The sequence below is a fragment of the Prinia subflava genome, chromosome 1 (assembly GCF_021018805.1).
Source record: "Prinia subflava isolate CZ2003 ecotype Zambia chromosome 1, Cam_Psub_1.2, whole genome shotgun sequence".
Lineage (NCBI taxonomy): Eukaryota > Metazoa > Chordata > Aves > Passeriformes > Cisticolidae > Prinia > Prinia subflava.
The window spans coordinates 101,565,266-101,579,822 of record NC_086247.1 but is presented as its reverse complement, the minus strand read 5'-3'; the positions used below and the strand labels follow the sequence as shown (position 1 = coordinate 101,579,822).

The window sequence follows — 14,557 nt, the reverse complement described above, 5'->3', positions numbered from 1 at the left end:
CTTTCTTCAAAAACACTTTAATTGAAATAAGTCAATCTCTGTGTAGAAGGATTAATGGATGCTGCAATGCAATGCAATGGAGCATTGTATCCTATAGATCTGCCTCTGAAGGCCCCACATTACCACACTGCAGTACCTCCCAGTTCCTCCTACATGTTTCTGCTAGCACTTCCCAGACTTTGGAGTATCTCCAATTTCTCCCTTCTGTCTCCCCTGAGCTTGCACAGCTCTGCCTCACACCCCTAAGCTCCTGCGCAAGATGATGTGGCTGGTTTGCAGCCTGTGCCTGTGATGGACCTGCTGGCTCACTCGTGCTGCCTGGTCAGCTGCAAGGACAGACAGCACAGATCCCTCCTGAGCTCTCCCGCCCACCTCACTCAGACACTCTTCTGCAGATCTATCTTTTACCCAGACACAAGTTTCACAAAGCTTTTAAGAAATTATCATCTTCAATATGTTTACCTTCCAGTCAGACAGGTCTCCAACTGATTAGAAATCTGTCTGATGGATAGGCAGGGGAATTGCACAAGGCACAACTCATAAGGAAATTGGGGTAAGAAAACCAACCAAGCTCTCTAAGGAGAAAAGACAACTGAAGTTGCAACATTCTCAGTTCTCCTTGGGTTTATTATAACAAAAAAAAGGGGAAAACAACTCCCTGCATTCTCTGGCACGCTAGAGCTGGATGGTGCTGGTTATGTGGTTTCGTGTTTACACAAAACAAATAAAAGGGCTGGTCAGAGGTTGGCTGGGGCTGTGCCCCCACAGCACCGTGTAGGCAAAGGGAGATGCCTTTACCCATGAGACAGAGCACGTAAAAGCAACCCAGGCAGTGCCATGCCTGAAGCAATCGGCCCTGATGGGAGACAGCATGTATTTGCTCAGCTCAACCAGTTGCAGTGACCATGTCAGCTGACTTGGAGCACAAGGGAAAGCAAGATCTTGTCTGCAAGGAGAGTGGGTGCACCAGGCTTCCATCTGCCTGCAGAATGAGATGCAGAAACACATGCAAGTCTTCTGTCTGACTCTGCTCAGTGGCACAGACTAGGATATGAGTGGTACTGAAGAGAAGAAAGAAAAGTTCATTATGGGAAATGAATGAAGCAAGTCCTGTCCCAAAGCAGTTCTAAATGAGCATCAAGTTAGCAGAGTTCATTAGGACAACATGGCCAGCAATAATCTACAGCTGGGTCTGACTATATCATGTCTGTGGTCTTCAGTAGGATTCTGCACAAAAACACTTTACTCACAGATCTTCAACTTTCTAATGGTTCTGCTAAACAAATGCATTGATTTTCATATGAAGAAAAACAAACAAAACACAACAGGGCTTCTCTGAGATGGATATAAAATGCCAAGTACGATTAGCAAGCTGTAAATACCTCTAAGATAACTGTGGCACTGGGGTACTGCTCTCTGGCTGCATAAATGTTACAGCAAGGTCCACAAATGCCTTACTATTACAAAAACCCATGCTGTCACTAATTCACAATGAAAACACTGAAAAAAGATGTTTCAAGTTAAGATCCCTCAGATCTCCAAATGAATGTCTGTGAATGATTTTTTCTGTCTAAGCCATTTGGCCTTTTATGAAGACTGGGCTTGTTTTCCCATTTCTTTCATTGGTTCCACATTTTGCCCACTTATGTGGAAAAGGGTGAACTCCCTCCAGTGGGGGTGTATTCTAGAAGATGTTTTCAAATATCTAGGCAAAAAGCTAGATACATTTACCTAGATCAGACAGAATGGCTCATTACTGGCCTGGATTAAAAGCAACTTTTCTGACTACAAGCTTCATGTACATCCTGTAGCATGCAGAAAAAAAATATATATCATCAAACTTCTTTGGTCTAGGGAGTTGTAACTGTCTTTTTAGATATAGAAGGATTAAAAATATTTTAACTTTAAAAATGTGTGACACCTTATATTTTTTGTGTTTATATGCACATATGTTAACTGAAGGAAAAAGTCTTATTCAATGGAAGCTTGCAGGAAAGGTGTTAAATCTCAGTTTCTCCATAAATGAGAAATGTTTTCCAGTCATTATGTCTCTTTCTTAACTTGGCATATATACAACTAGTCTGTCCTTTGATGTGCTCATTTTGGACTCAGAATGTTTTGTTTGTACAAAGAGCAAAGCATGAAATAAGCCACTAAAAGGGACAGAAATGTGACTTTCAGGCTGGGGAAAAAGAGCAGTGTATTTCTTCATTCTGCCAATATGAATAAAAGTTCACATCTTTGCATTTTGTTGTATTTATCTCAAATTCACCCCTGTTTGCTTAAGAAAGGGAAAATGTGAAATAATTTTGAGCACTTTTTTTAATAGCTCTGTTTCTTAATATAACTGTCTCTGGAGAGGTCTTGCAGAAGTACTATAGAGAAAAACATGCCAAGGGTAGATTTCACATAAATAACAAGCCCCACAGCACCAAAAAACATACAGTGGAAGAAATCTGCAAATCTAAACCAATGGTGGTTGTGTGGTTTTCATTACTGACATCAGACTTCAAGCTTTGAAAAGACTATGAATATTAATTATCTGTGACCCTGGAACTCTCAAACTGATTCATCAGTCTATGTTAGCTGGTGCTTCATAACAGATTTGAATACAGGAAAGTGATATCTATTTTTGGCATGTTACAGGGGAGGCTCTGCTGGAATCTTATCAACAAGTAAATCTGAGAAACAGAAGTTCTAGCTCTGACTTTGATGAGAATCAACAAAGCCTGGGAACACCAAGAAACCTCATTCCTCAGAACTAACAGTGACAAGGCAGTTAGTACAGTATCCTCGCAGAAGTCACTTTGAAAAGCCTTAATGGAAGACTCAAACTCAGAGTTTTAAAAAGTTTGCTCCAATTCCTATCCTTGCTGACTGCACAGAATTCTGAACACAGGACTCTAAGGTTACACATGAATAGCTGAGATCAGTCACACAGTATAAAAACATTTAGAATGTCTAGATATCTACAAGCCAATCATGAAACCTATCAGGCTAATTATAATATGCTGGTATCAGGCGATTATTTCCATAACAGGTTCAAGAAGTATTTCCAAGCACTGACTGGATTGTTCAACTTTCCCTCGGGTTCTGCAATTTTGCCCTATTTACAACACTGCATGTGCAAACCTCTTAATTCATAGCATTTATTTTCTTCTGCAGACCAAGAGACCAATTTTATCTTTCATAAAAACAGGAAAACAAAAATGTCTGAAGGCCAAATAACATTCTGCATGCAAGAAGCTGGATTGATATGTGCAGTTGGAGAAACAGCGTATGTGTCTAATTGCTGCTGATTTTTGAGTTAAATGCTAACTGCTACAGGAAAATCATGTCAGGTGGCTTTCTGCTGCTCTGTATGTCCAGGATACTTTTAAAAAACTTGCCTCCTTCATGCTGAAATCTCTTAAGGCACAGAAGGATAAAATGAAGGGATCAAACACAGCATATATGCTTTGCAGTAGAATTTATCACTTAAGAAAATTGCATCTCCTTGCAAGGACAGTGTTTATAACAGTAAGAGCAAGAGCCTGTTTCACCAGCTGCTGAGATAACATGGCAACACCATTTCTGGACATAGAGGTCTGTGTTCAGCTTTGTCACAATATGGGCAGAATGATCATGGGTTTGTACCTGCCTAGTTGGTCCTCCGCCTGGAAGCCAAAATACATCTCCACAAATAACAGCCTCCTAAATCAGAAGTATATACATGCTGTCTGTTAAGATAGGGCATAGGACAGACTTTATTTCTTCTTGAAAACTAGGGAGGAACCACATAATGTCTAATGAACAGGATTGCAGTGGGAGGTGAACAAGGTCTAAGAACTAAGCTGCTCTCTTCCTGCTCATGTCAGTAGAGAAACACTCTAAAGCAAGGATCATTATTAGCTCCACTGCTGGAAATGATAATACAAAAAAAAATATTCCAACAATTCAGGAACCATGCTAGTTCCAAGCAACATCCCTTTTTTCCCTGGGAGCTTTAACAGAGGTGACAGTACAACTATTCTTGATCTCTTGCCTGCTGCAAGCCAAGCAAAGGAGGATCCATTCACAAGACTAGAGGAACATGTACTATTTGCAATTTAAAAGGGGTCTGAACTGCCTCCCATTTTAAAAATAGGATCTCTTAGAGGAGCCAGTGAGATTGACAAAGAAAACCATCATAGGAAATAACCCACGTGGCAGCACTCCTCTGACACAATGAAATTCCACAAGGGACCAAGCAATGCCCAGGGCTCGCAGCCTGTGCTCAGCTTAACCACATCTGAAACTACCAAAGAGAAAACAACTCCCAAAGACAGACAGTTCTGGAGGCAGAAAGAGAAAATGAGGACATCACAATATGCTTTCAACATTTTTGATAAAGAAACAAGATCAGCAGTTTATCTGTTTGCACACACACTTAGCTAAAATATCTGCTCACTCTGCTGGCCTTGCCCCACACAAGCAGCGACTCTCTGTCGGGGAAGAAAAGTGCTTTCACTGGGCCTTTTTTAAGACCTGTGGTAGGAACAGAGCAGCAATCTGGCTCTCAGAGAACACTACACAGCTTCCAAGTCCAAGCCTGTGTGATGTATAGAAAGGCCACACTGGCTTTTCTCAGAAAGGGAGCAAGGAGATGAAGACCGGATTAAGGAGAGCTCTTCTCCCTGTCCTGTTTATATTCACATAGAAGTTTACAAACATCAAGTTCCAAGTAATGCCAGCAGGATATTCTAATAGTAGGACTTTATCACAACTGCTTTTTCAGAGCCTAATCTTGTATTTATGTTTACCCAATCTTTTCTTTTCACAACCTACTTCCCCACCTCTTCCCAGAATTAGCAATATTTGTATGTACTTCAGTCTACACTAGCAGCTTTTGTTTTGTTTTTTCCATTTTTTTTTTTACTGCTCTGAAACAACTCTTCAGTTTTGCATAAAATGTTCTTACCATTCCAGGTGATTTTCAACAAAGGCAGACATGGGGCTGATCTGTACAGTGTAAGTGTCGTTGGCTGAATACTCAAACAGCCCATAATAGGGATTGAAGAGCTCCTGAGACAGAAGGAAAAAGAATTCTCGGGAGGGCCCACTGTAGTCCAACCTGGAAAGAAAGGGTAGAAAAGATAAAATGAGGCTCCTTACCATTTGAGTTGATTTCCCAGGTTTGCCTACACTGGCTGCTGTCTTAACACAGCAGCTTGTGTAGTCAAGTGTGTTTCTTACATGTGTTTTTAACATGATTCATTTCTCCTCTCAAAACTTGATTCTGAGTCCTGAACAAGTTGCAATGCCAAAACTTCACCAACATCCAGACTGATCTGGGAGGAAACATAACCAGGACACATGCCTTAAGTAGTTTATTTTCCTTTGTTCCAAAAGCTGAGAAAGCCAGAGGTACAAGGCTCAGTCTTGCCTCAGCTGGCTGGCCAGCAGAGGGGTGGCTTTGTAGTGAGTGGGTTTGAACTGCCTGTGAACACTTGGGTTCACAGACCAGAAAGCCTGGCCTAAAGCAGAAATTGCTCTGACCCTCCTACACCGAGATGTACCCAAATCTAGCCCCAAGGATGTGTTTTTAGCTAAAGAAACCATAAAGGTTAATGCTGAACAAGACCAAGTCCCAGAAGAACTGTGTTTCTTAAGGCGGAATGATGATTCCTTGCTTGCTCCGTCCAAGTCCTTCCACTTTTCTGTTATTTCCATGTGGTACACCTTAAACTGTGCTTTGCTGTTGTATGAATTTGCTCTGTAGAGAGCCTCTTTTTTTTTTTTTTCTCTTGAATTTTTACACTCAACTTGAAAAAGAAAAGGAAAACGAGACCAAAAATTTTTCCTGAATCCATTAAATGAAAATTGTGGTGGATTTATGAATTCTCTACTAATGGTAAGTAGGTTTTTCAATCTAAAATAAACCTACGTGTAGCAATATGAAGAAAAGATCTGTAGCCATATATCATGTATGCCAAAAGATTTTTCTGAGGTGGACACTATTCCTTCTACTTAACAATTGTAAAGCAAGTGGAAAGCTCTGCACCTGGATCAGAATGCTCTGTACTATGAAGATATAGAAACATAAGTGAAAGGGGTTGAATGATTGATTTGTCCCACTAGAAAGATGACAAATGGCAGGTGGACCCATACTCCTGCATTTTAAGCCTGGAGATTCAGTACTTCTCTCTTTGAGAAGCTTTATCTCTAGGATCATGTGATGACACAAAAGCCTGTAAAAGCTTTACAGGAGGATCATGTGATGACACCTTCTGTAAAAGAGGATGGTGACAAGCCTACATGACCCACTAGTGCCAGCCATGGTCTGGTTCTATGGACATCAAAGTACTGGGTTAAGCCTGAAAATGGCTGGAGTAAAGAATTACAAACAACATGTGTCTGTGTTCAAAAACCTCCAATAGGAGACTAGCTATTGCCTTTCTGGGCAACACACTAACTCATCATAAAGCCTTTATAGTTCATTTTCCATGTCCTTTTTCTTTGAAATGTGGGAAGCTGTGCCCATATAGCATCATGTGGTGATACAGCATCAACTCTTCAGTAGGAAATTGGCATCTTGGAGTCCTTCCAGCAGAATGTATATTAGCATTAAGCAGCAGAAATCCTAGAGGAATGTATCTTCAGATGTAAATAAATCAGTGAAGAATGAATGAATTTGCACATCAAATTGGTTTGCAATTTCTCCTGAGGACACCATGCCACACAGAAAACAATATGACTTTGGCCAGTATTAGCATTCCAGAACACTATTCCACAAACATAAACTGAAGTGTGCTACATGTTTATGCTTTACTTGCAGGCCAGAGGCAAAACCAGCTGTGAAAGATGACCTCTGTTACACAATATTGAATCCATAGGAAATAAAAAGTAAGAGTGAAAAAACCTCAGATACTTAGGTCACCAAGTGACTCTCTTTGAGACTGACAACCTCTGTTTTCCACTGGACTTAACCTGTCCCGAGACAAGGGCCAGAAGGTCTTCACTTGCCATGACACCTCAGAGCTGAGAGTGTCAGCAGTTGCTGGACATGTTGAGAGTTGCCTCAGGTACTGTCTGGTACCTTTGGAACTGAAATTCTACACATTTGGCTTTTGAAAAAAAGAAACTTTACATGCAAAACTACTGAAATATGATTTCATGCCTTTAAATTATGGCATACTGGTCTTTTCATTATAAAAGTGTGTGGATTAAATTACAACCTAGCTCTTGAGGTGAGCCAAGGTGGCTTTGAAAGGTTGTGCTTACATTTGAAAACAAAAGGTCACGGACTGGCTTTCTTCATACAAGAATGGCTCATGGATTGTAAGAGTTGTAGAAAGCTTCCTGAGAAAAGGTCTTCTCAAGAAACTTCTATTGCTTTCAGATTCCAACTGCGTGAATTAAATTTTAAGGGCTAAACAGCATTCATGTTTCTCACTTAAGATGGAAACAAGAAATCAACATATGGATAACAAATTATCATTAGTTGGCATGCAAAGCAAAAATTTTTCAAGCAAAACCAAATCTCTTGTGAAGAGTTAAAGTAATAAAGTGGGTAAGTTCTGGTCTCTAACTATAGTCCTGACACTGATTCAGTGTGTAAACATTGGCCTGTAGTTCAGTTTTCCCTTCCAGCCTGTCAAAATATCTGTGGCAAACAAGATAACAATAGATATAACCACTTAAACTGTCACTTTGAGACATCTAGATGGAAGGCATTATAGGAAAATGAAGCACTATTGTTACTGTTATTTTTAATAAATGTTTGAGTTGGTTAAGATGAATCACTTACTCAGAGGTAAAATAAAACCAAAGAAACATTACATAACAAGAGAGGCTCAGCCTTAGTCAACGTGGTATTTTGCAACATAACAGCTACTTCAGAACCGAGAGCATTCTGTGGTTGCCTACCCTTCCTCGCCGACAAACGTGACGTAGAGTTTGTTCCGCTGGAGCTCCTTGCGTGAGTATGCCATTACCTGGTTGAAGGTGCCTTCCAGCAAGTGGTCACGCCGTATAATTAACCTGCAAAGGACGGCAGAAATAAAGATCTGATGATTGAGTCTTGTGTGAGCTTGTGAGGCTGAAGGTAAACAACAGCTGTCAAGAGAGACATTCATTCTCAAAGAACTTAATAAAATGGCATCTGCTGGTGCACGTGCTACTTGACCATTATGGGTTTTCAGGAGTTGTTCCATTGGCTTTTCTATGTGCCTCGAAGGTGAATTCCTTCACAATGCCATGATTAGGTTCAAAGTGCTGCTCTACTGCTAAGACTCTCTGCAACCACCCATATGCACAAATTTATATGGTAGAGGGGGCTGAGAGTTTCCTGTGTATGTGAAGTCACAGCTTTCTGGAATTGGCCCCAAATACTTCCTGGATTTAATCGAGTGAATGTCCATGGAAATACTGCTTCTGTGGCAGGGGAAGCAAAGGGAGTATCAGCCTCTGTTTATACAACACACCTCTCATTCCCTTACTAATCTCTAAAACAACTTAATGAATAGTACTTTTACCCACCATCTGTGCAAGAAACCCTTCTTGTTCATATGTTCATGGATATTTTAAAACAGACCTCCTAAAATATATTTTGTGTCTGCCTTGGACCCATTTAGCAGGACACCAAAAGAGGTAACCACCAGCTAGGACCCCTCAGCTCTGTAAGATCGTTTTGCTGATGACGTTTGCCTGGAAGAAATTGCTTGGCTTCATACTTTTATTTTTTCCACAACAGATGTCCTTTGGTAGGAAGCCAACCTGAGGCATAAATCCAACCAGATGCCCAGGAAATACCTTAGGAACACACAGCCCTTTGGCAAAGTTGGATAACTAGCTTGAGCACAAGTAGGTACAGACTCAAAAGCCAACTAACAAGATGTATGGAAAGAAACTCCACAATCAAATGACAGAGAACCCCAAATACATGGAGACTGGCAAAAATCTCTCCAGATCAAATCCAGGAGGGCTACCAACACAAAGAACTATGGAAAGTTAAACCTGCATGTACAGACTAACTTCTGTAGGATTCATATTCTGGTCCTGAGTTATACTGACACATAGATCCAATGAATTTGGAGTCATCCTGCCATTACGATACAGCTGTTGTTAATATCTGGTGGGTGTTTACCTGGAAGGATAATTCTCCAACTGGCAAGTTATAGGAAGGAATATGAATATCCCTGTTAAATAGGTAGGGAATGGGAATGAATCTTTAAGAAGTAAAATTTCCACACAAAAACCTCTTGAAGTTCACTCTTTTGCATGGTTTATGAAGATCTTATACCTGATGGTTATGCAAAAAATGCAATCTCCAGGGTATTTTACACTCCCTATCCCCGTCCTCATGGATAATGAATGACAAAAGACAAAGCCATGCCCCGTTAGACTAATTGAGTGATTTTAATACTCACTTAATTTTCCCTGGACCTTGCCCATACCCTTTGGCTTCAAGTTTTCGATAGAAATTGCGCAGCTTGGCTTCAAAGTCCCTCCTGTACGGAGAAGGTGCTCTTGCACTTGCTCGCTGCAGCCCTGGAGGGAAAATGAACAGCATCCTAAGGTGTAAGGGGCTTGACACTCTTCCAAATCATGCAGCTTATGTTTCCAGACAGAACTGGTTAATAAACGTGTAAGGAACTTTTTGCAGGTATACAGTGCATTCAGTGTTATTTTTGTTCTATCTGGCATCAATAAAGTTGTAACTTCCTGTAATTTAGTGATTGTAATGAACTTCCAGGGACAGTATCCTCTTCACTAAAAGTACTGCTAAGCTCACCTTGTGTGTGCCCTTGTCTTGCCTCTGCATTTAGCTGTGATTGAATGGAAACTGCAGGATCAGAAAAGCATGAGTAAGACTGACATGTGTATCTGCCTCTCATAGTCGGCATTTAGGTTTTCTTTCCCTTTTGCAATTTTAAGAGATCTCTCTCCTCTGCATTGTACAGGAGATCTCCTTACTTGGCAGTATTAAACCTCTGAAACTCAGAGCAATGCTTCTCACTGAAGCCTAGCACCCCAGCCAAGCTGGGAGTCAGGTTTCCCTGTGTTAATCTGACTGTATATTAAACACTTGCAGCTATCAACACAAAACCCCTTCGTGGCATCAAAAAGGATTTCTGTCAGCAAGAAATGCTACATTTCCCTATTACAATTCACACATACAGCAATTTTTCAGCAATTTGGAACCTGTTTTGTTTTGAAGGCTGAATTCTCAAAGTAGATGATTATTCTTTTTGTATAAACAAGTGCCATGCCATAAAAGGCCGAAGAATGGATTAATGAAATCCCATTTCCCTATCTCATTACAAAAGACAATAAAAACCAACCCTTTTATGACAAATCTGGCAGCAAATGCTCCACAGGAAAGGGAAAAAAGCCCATCATATTTAGTGGGAGCCCGAAGTATCATGGTTGCCATGAGGGAAGGACATTACTGTCTCTGCTGGTAAAACAGAAAGGTGTATTTACATGCAGTGCAAAGAGAACCCCTTGCAACACTTCTTTCTTCTGTCAGCCTTTTGTTTCCCCCCAGGACATAAGAGAAGGGGTGCTCCCATGGGCTCTATAACCAGGACAGAAATTAGCAAGAAGACAGCGTGTTGATGGAAATGAGATTTTCCCTTGTGTTTTCATGCGAACAGTCTCCTAAGTCACATTTGTGTCATATACTTGGATTTTTGTCCTGTAGTAGACTTGCTTATGACCTGTCCTGATGTAGACAACAGAAAGTAATATTCACAGTGGTGCTAAAACTCATTAATGAAAATAGGACATTCTGACAGAACACTGTTCTCCTGTGGAGAAGGGTTTAGCATTTAACTTCTTCACATCAAAAAACGTTATCATTTTCCACAGCCACATCCAAGATTTCAACTTTTCTTGTCCGTTAATTTTGTTTGAAATCAGATAATTTAAATGTATGCTCAAAAAGCTCAGCCAAAAGTGGATTTCTTCAGATCACATTTCTGTTGATTCTCTCAAAACGGCCACTGACACAGCCATGCAGTGAGACTGTGGTGGGGGTTGTGTCTCTTGGCAAAAGGAAGACATTAGCTCCTCAAATTTCTATAGCATAAACAATAACTACAGAGACATAGCACAGCTGGAAATAACCTTCTCAGACAGCATGTCTTTCTGGAAAATATGTTTCCTGTCGAACCTAAGTTAATGGGCTCAACATGGGAGGTCAGGCTAGACGATGAAGATGATCCCCTCAAGTCCCAAAATAGATGTGTCTTGGGAAGAAGAGAAGTTTTTGGAACATCAAGTGGAGGAGACTGAACTTTACAGGGGTGCTGGAAATGCTGAAATACACCTTCAGTTTGGAAGGTGCTCCTTGCTGCTGTCACATAAAACGAATGTGCTTCCATGTCACTGACTTAAGTTTGGAGAACACCATTCTCTTATCCTAATCTTTTCCAATTATATAAAAAGCAGGAAAATACCTTCTTCCATATGGGCAACTTCTGATCTGTGTTTCAGCTACTGCTAACATTTCAATAGATACATAGCAGCACTAGAAACTGATCCAGCAAAAAAAGCAGCTGGTATCAGATTCAGAGTAGGCACTGGAATTAGCAGGCTGACAGCTGATGCTGGCTCTGAATCTGCTCCTTTCTATTGATTAGAAGAAATACCACAAATGCAAGATTTTGCCTTAATTTCCCCACCTCCTTACCTGGAGAGTTTTGGGGTGATGAACAGGGTGAGCAGCGAGGAGAAAAACTGTAACCGGGATGGAAGGCAGCCTGCAGTGGTATGTAGGACATGATATCCTCTTCAAAAAGGCTGCATGCAAAAAGTCACAGGGAAAGATTTAGTTCACATTCATCACATGAACGAATGTAAATATGCAGTATGGTGCAAGTTCACTGCTTCAGATGTTTGGGTGCATCTCTGAACTCATGGATTCAAAAATCCACAGATTTCCCAAAGACAGCCTGGTCATTAGCAATGAAGAACAAAATTAATTTTAATAGATGCTTCATGCTAACACAACAGCTCAGCCCACTGATGGAGAGCAAAGACCTGAGGCTATGTAGGAAACAGGAACACCTTCAACACTTTAGCAGACAGAAGTAAAGATGCACACTCTGTCTCCCAGGCTGTTTTTCTTGGGTCATTTTCATATAGTTCAGTGCTTTGACTGCTTGAATGGAAATTACAGAAATAAGTTGCAAGCTTCTTGCATCGGGCAGTGCTATTGCAGCACACCAACCCTACCTGGGTAATACAACATTTCCCATCTCAGACCAAGACAATAAAAAGTTCTTAGCTGCACAGAGGAGAAGTAGGACCTAAAGGCCAAGCTCTCTGGTTCCAGTACAAACTGAAGCCTTATCTTCATTACCCAAACAATGCCCACTGCACTGGACATTGGGGTTTCATGCATGAGTGGCAGAACTGCTACAGTAAAATTATCAATGTCATGAGCAGTTACGTTATTGTAGTAAGAAAGATGAGATTTTTTCCTCTTTTTTGCTTTTTCTTTCTTTAAAATACAAGATTTTTTTCCATTAAAAGGAAACATTTTGACCTGATTTTTTTTTATCTGCTACTTGATGGCAACAGCCATACTGACTGAACTGGCTAGATTTACTGCACTGATGCAGGCTGCCTTCCAGGAAGTACAAACTGACAGATACACTCCGGCTGAATCATTCTGGATGGCTATCAGCATGACCTGATTTAACAAAATCTTTTCAATTATGCTGAGAAAGAGCCAGATAGTTTCTCTGGTTGTGTAAGTAATGACATTATGCTATTGATCAAATTGATTACCTCAGCAGAATTACTAAATCTGCATCACACGACAACTTTTCAAGCCCATGTGTACCCTCTGTCCGAATGTAATGGATCTTCTCCCTGAAACATAAGTGATATTATGGAGAGGAGAAGAAAAAAAAGACAAAACCAGAAAAAAACCATGCCATTATCACAGCTTGAGCCATGCATAAATTTGTTATTCTTCAGTATTTTGCCAGTTCCTGTTTATCTCCTTATAAAAAGGGCAAGTGTCCTATATGCCTGATTAATTTTCTAATCTTCCTAAGAAACTTGCAAAAAAATTCTATCTCTATCACTTAGTTTACTGATCCAAAAGAAAGAGATTTTATACCCTATTTTAGAAAACAGAATGATTCTTAGTCCTCCAGTTTCATTTGCACGTGTCAGGTCACCAACTGCAGATTTTTTGTGTAAGTCTACAACTAATATAGCACCTTTTGTTAACAGAATTTGCAGTAATATCACTTCCTTTCCCTCTGTCAGTTCCATCTGGCAAATAACACTCTAACATATACTTGATATGAATTAATCACACAGAGGTTATACAATGTAATATGTGTTGCATTTGTAAAATCATACCTTTTGTTAGTGAGGACCAGGAAACATAGGATAGGATCCTATTAGCAGATTAGGATCATGGAAGATACACATCTACACCCAGCCTATCAGTGTGTTACTAAAGCATTGCAGTGTTCAAATATTTTTATTCTAGTATTAATAATGATTAATATCAAATTATTAGAATTTTATTTATAATTTTATTTATAATTTATTATAATTAATACTATTAAAGATTTTATTAATTTATTACTTTTTATTATTTTATTTAATATTTTATTATTATTGATTAGTATCAAAATATTATACCTCAAGTCAAGGATGTGCTTTAGAACCTTGCAATCAAGGTCCATAAAAGATGGACATTTGCATCCTAGGAGTTTGCTTAATACCTTCTGCATGAGCAGAAGGCAATAGACAGTAGCTTGGATCACTCCTGGCCCAAGGTATAATCAGCAATGACCTGGAGGCAAAAGGCTCAATATCCTGTTACAAATCTCATTATGCACTGGCTAAGCTGTCTAGGCCCTATCACTGGTCAATTTTGTTCTCTGCTCAAAAGGAGATAAAAGCATTATCTGTTCTGTGGGAAATGAGAATTCAAGTTACAGCTGAGAAAAAAAATATTCTGGAATAATTTCATGGTGAAGATAAAAAATTCTCAGTTACAGAAATGTACATCCTGAATACTGAGAGTACTTTTCATTCTATTTCTCATTTTATTTGGATGTATCAATTCCTCCAGAAGGAAGTCTAATCCTTACACTCAAAGAACTCTGTCTGGCCCTCAGAGGTAAATGAGGAGGCAGTAAGGCTACCAGCAGAAAGCACACTGCAAGAGTTTGGAGGTTCTCTACTCCTTCAGCCAAACGTCTGACTGCAGAGTACAATCTAAATTCTTGGTCAAACTCTCAGCTGGTGCATATAGGCATCACTGAAATTGATTAACACCAGCTTAAGTTCTTCCCAAAACTAGTTAATTTAAACTTTGGAATTCAAATGAGTTTAAGTTGCACTAGTGATTGGTTCTGTTTTTTTCTGTTTTTAAAAAATCTAATAGGAAAGGAATGGACTTAATAAAAGGAATGACACCATTTAACTACTTTGGAAACTATTACCTTTAAGTCAAGTGAGAAAGATTCAAGACAAGAGTACAATCCACTTCATAATAATGCTCCTATTTCTTTATAAAATCTAGGATGACTATATCCATGACAGGAGTGTAAATCCAACT

General features: G+C 39.8%; 1 protein-coding gene across 3 annotated transcripts in view; it reads right to left on the bottom strand.

Annotated features, from left to right (window-relative positions):
* HECW1 (HECT, C2 and WW domain containing E3 ubiquitin protein ligase 1) overlaps nt 1–14,557 on the bottom strand; it is a 260,000-nt gene that overhangs the window by 31,656 nt on the left and 213,787 nt on the right. For all 3 annotated transcript variants that reach the window (XM_063405459.1, XM_063405467.1, XM_063405477.1), the window contains 5 exons: nt 12,760–12,843; nt 11,657–11,766; nt 9,390–9,510; nt 7,888–8,001; nt 4,940–5,092 (listed from right to left, as the gene is read on the bottom strand). In XM_063405459.1, coding sequence (XP_063261529.1) covers nt 4,940–5,092; nt 7,888–8,001; nt 9,390–9,510; nt 11,657–11,766; nt 12,760–12,843 — 582 coding nt within the window. The remainder of the gene's footprint in view (nt 1–4,939; nt 5,093–7,887; nt 8,002–9,389; nt 9,511–11,656; nt 11,767–12,759; nt 12,844–14,557) is intronic.